The sequence below is a fragment of the Myotis davidii genome, unplaced genomic scaffold (assembly GCF_000327345.1).
Source record: "Myotis davidii unplaced genomic scaffold, ASM32734v1 scaffold43, whole genome shotgun sequence".
NCBI lineage: Eukaryota > Metazoa > Chordata > Mammalia > Chiroptera > Vespertilionidae > Myotis > Myotis davidii.
In genome coordinates this window covers 488,448-491,124 of record NW_006294590.1, presented here as the reverse complement: position 1 = coordinate 491,124, position 2,677 = coordinate 488,448, and the positions used below count along the sequence as shown (strand labels likewise).

General features: G+C 63.3%; 1 protein-coding gene across 1 annotated transcript in view; it reads right to left on the bottom strand.

Annotated features, from left to right (window-relative positions):
- The window catches only part of LOC102760265 (putative gamma-glutamyltranspeptidase 3), a 6,349-nt gene that overhangs the window by 1,572 nt on the left and 2,100 nt on the right, over window positions 1-2,677 (bottom strand). Inside the window, exons 3-5 of the mRNA XM_006768777.1 lie at window positions 2,403-2,539; window positions 340-527; window positions 12-146 (exon numbers count right to left, since the gene is read on the bottom strand). Of these exons, the coding sequence (XP_006768840.1) occupies window positions 12-146; window positions 340-527; window positions 2,403-2,539 (460 nt within the window). The remainder of the gene's footprint in view (window positions 1-11; window positions 147-339; window positions 528-2,402; window positions 2,540-2,677) is intronic.

Here is a 2,677-nt window from a genome sequence, read left to right as displayed (position 1 = left end):
GAGTCCCGCACCACGCACCTGGCTTGAAGAAGGTGGCCGGTGAGGGGGGCACCCCGAACTGGTTAATGATGTTGGGGGAACTGAAGTCGTCCATCTCATCATTGTACAGGATCCCGCTGACCGGGGACAGCACCTTGGACCCGAAGCTGCAGATGGGCCGCGTCAGACGGCTGGGCACCGCCCCGCCCTCCCAGCCCCCAACCCCAAAGCTCCAACATGTACCCCATGTACCCCGTGAGGTCCGGGGCGAGTGCTCTACCAAGGTGGGACCTCCGTTTCCCAGCACAAAAGGGGTTCGTGGAGCCCCCCCCACCCCACCCGCTGCCCGGCAGCCCCTACTAGAGGTTGATGGTGCTGGTGGCCGCCACGGCGCTGCCATCCTCCGAGACCACGGACACGTGGGCAGTGCCCCCGTCGTCTGGGATGTAGAACTCGGGCTCGTAGTAGGAGGCGGGGTGCGTGGTGTTGTCGGAGATGCGGCTGCGCAGTTGCGCCGCAAAGAACTCGGAGCTCATGTTCCGGACCACCTGCCGAGACCCCAGAGCTGGCCTGAGGAACGGGGGTGGGCGCGGGCACAGGCTGGTGCGGGCAGCTCTCGGGGAGCCCCGGCCGAGGCTCTGACCACAAGCCTCCGGCACCCCAAAACTCACACGGCCCGGCCGACCCCTCTCTCCAGCCTTTGTCTCTGTTGCAGGCTGGCAACTCTGCATGTCTGTCTGTCTGTTCCCCAAGCCCCCACTCCAGCCATATTCATTCATTCATGGAGCTTGTACTGCAAGCCTGGCACTGGGGGGTCAGCAGGGAACAGCCAAGCGGCTCCCCACCCGCATGGCAGGGAAGACGAAGGCAGTGCTGGGAAGAACAAGCCGGGTAGAGGTGGTGGAGAACGATGGGGAGGGGGGTGGAGTGGTCAGGGAGGGCTTCTCGGAGGAGGTGACATCTGAAAAGAACCCCGAATGAGGCCTGGATAGCCAATGCAAAGGCCCCTGGGCAGGCCTGTGAGTGACGGGCAGATGGTGAGTGGTGTTAGGAAGACAGGAGGTAGAAGAGGCCGGTGAGGTCCAGTCCCGGGGCTCCCCGTAGGCCTCAGAAAGACTTTGGCGTTAAGGCTCAGCCACCCGGGACTGGGACAAAGCAGTGAGCCCTGGCTGTTTCCCCAGGGTCTCTGGGGGCCGGAGGCGGGGACACCAGCCGGGAGGGAGGAGGTGGCTGGCTCACCCAGGTGGCAGAGGAGGAGGAGGAGGAATTGGAAACGGCCCTCAAGTCTTCATCCCAGAGTGACCCTTACCCGGGGTGGGGGTGGCTGCTGCGGAAGGGGCAGGCTGGGGCCGCAGGGAGCTTGATTTTGGAAAGGTGCCCGCTGGACACCGAGCAGCGGTGAGCCTACACGTCAAGTTCACGGGCAAGATCGGGCTAAAGGGTACAGTGGAGACAGCTGCTGCAGGCGCGAGGCTGGACGGGCAGACAGAGAGGAAGGACAGACACGGAGAGGGGGGAGGAGGCCTTGCAGAAAACACGTCACCAGAAGGTTCCAACCACACCCCGCGGGGTAACTGAGGAGTCCGAAGGGAGAACCTAGGCCTGAATCTCCTCCCAGAGAGGCAGGCCCATCCCGGATGGGGACCTTCCCCCAGAGGCTGCCCTGGGCTTTCGAGGCTGCGGGGCTCAGGGGCCGAGCGTCCACCTGGCAACCAGGAGGTCACGGTTCCATCCGGTCAGGGCACGTGCCCGGGTCGCGGGCTCGACCCCCATCCTCCCCATCCCCCAAGGGCTGCGACGCCCCTGCACCCCTCACCTCACACCCACTACGCCAGACCCTCCCAGCAGGGGGCACAGCACGTGCAAAGCCTGGAGGGGGGAGGGGGGCCCGGGGGGCACTCATTCCTCCTTGTCTGTTACACTCTGAGCTCCCGGGGCCCAGGCCCAGGCCCAGACGCGGGTCACTAGTCCAGTGATGGCGAACGTTTTGAGCTCGGCGTGTCCGCATTTTGGCAGGCGAGAATTCTACCACTGAACCACCAATGCTCCATTGCATTTTGAAAAACCCTAACTTAAGTCTGGTGCCGTGTCACACATAGAAATTTTTTGATCTTTGCAGCCACAGTAAAACAAAGACTTACTTTTAGATATTTGTTTTATATATTTAAATACCATTTAACAAAGAAAAATTGACCAACAAAATGAGTTTGTGTGTCTCCTCTGACATGCGTGTCATAGGTTCACCATCACTGCTCTAGTCCATCCTGCCAGGCAACAGGCCTGCCCCCTCGCCCCCAGGTTGGTGGGAGCGGATTCGCACAGCAGGCGGGAGGCCTGATGAGTCCGCAGAGGATGCGGGGGGGACCCCCCTGCCGCCTGCAGGCAGACCCCGCCCGCCGTCGAGGGCCAGCCCCCGCCCTCACCTCAGTCACACTGACAAACTTGGGGTCCCCCAGCAGGGTCCTCTTGGCGTAGGCGAAGCGGAAGGCCTCCACGATGCGGTGGTAGGTCAGACCCTTCTGCTCAGGGGTCTCCACGCTCGCCCGTGAGAAGTTGTACCCTGGAGGGCAGAGCCGGGCAGCGTTGGCGGCCTCAGGGGCCCTCGGGACATCGCCGCTCAGCCGAGGCCACTGGGTGCCTGGGGTGCTCTCACACCCCCTGAACCACCCGGCCCACCTTACGCAGGGGGCACTGAGTG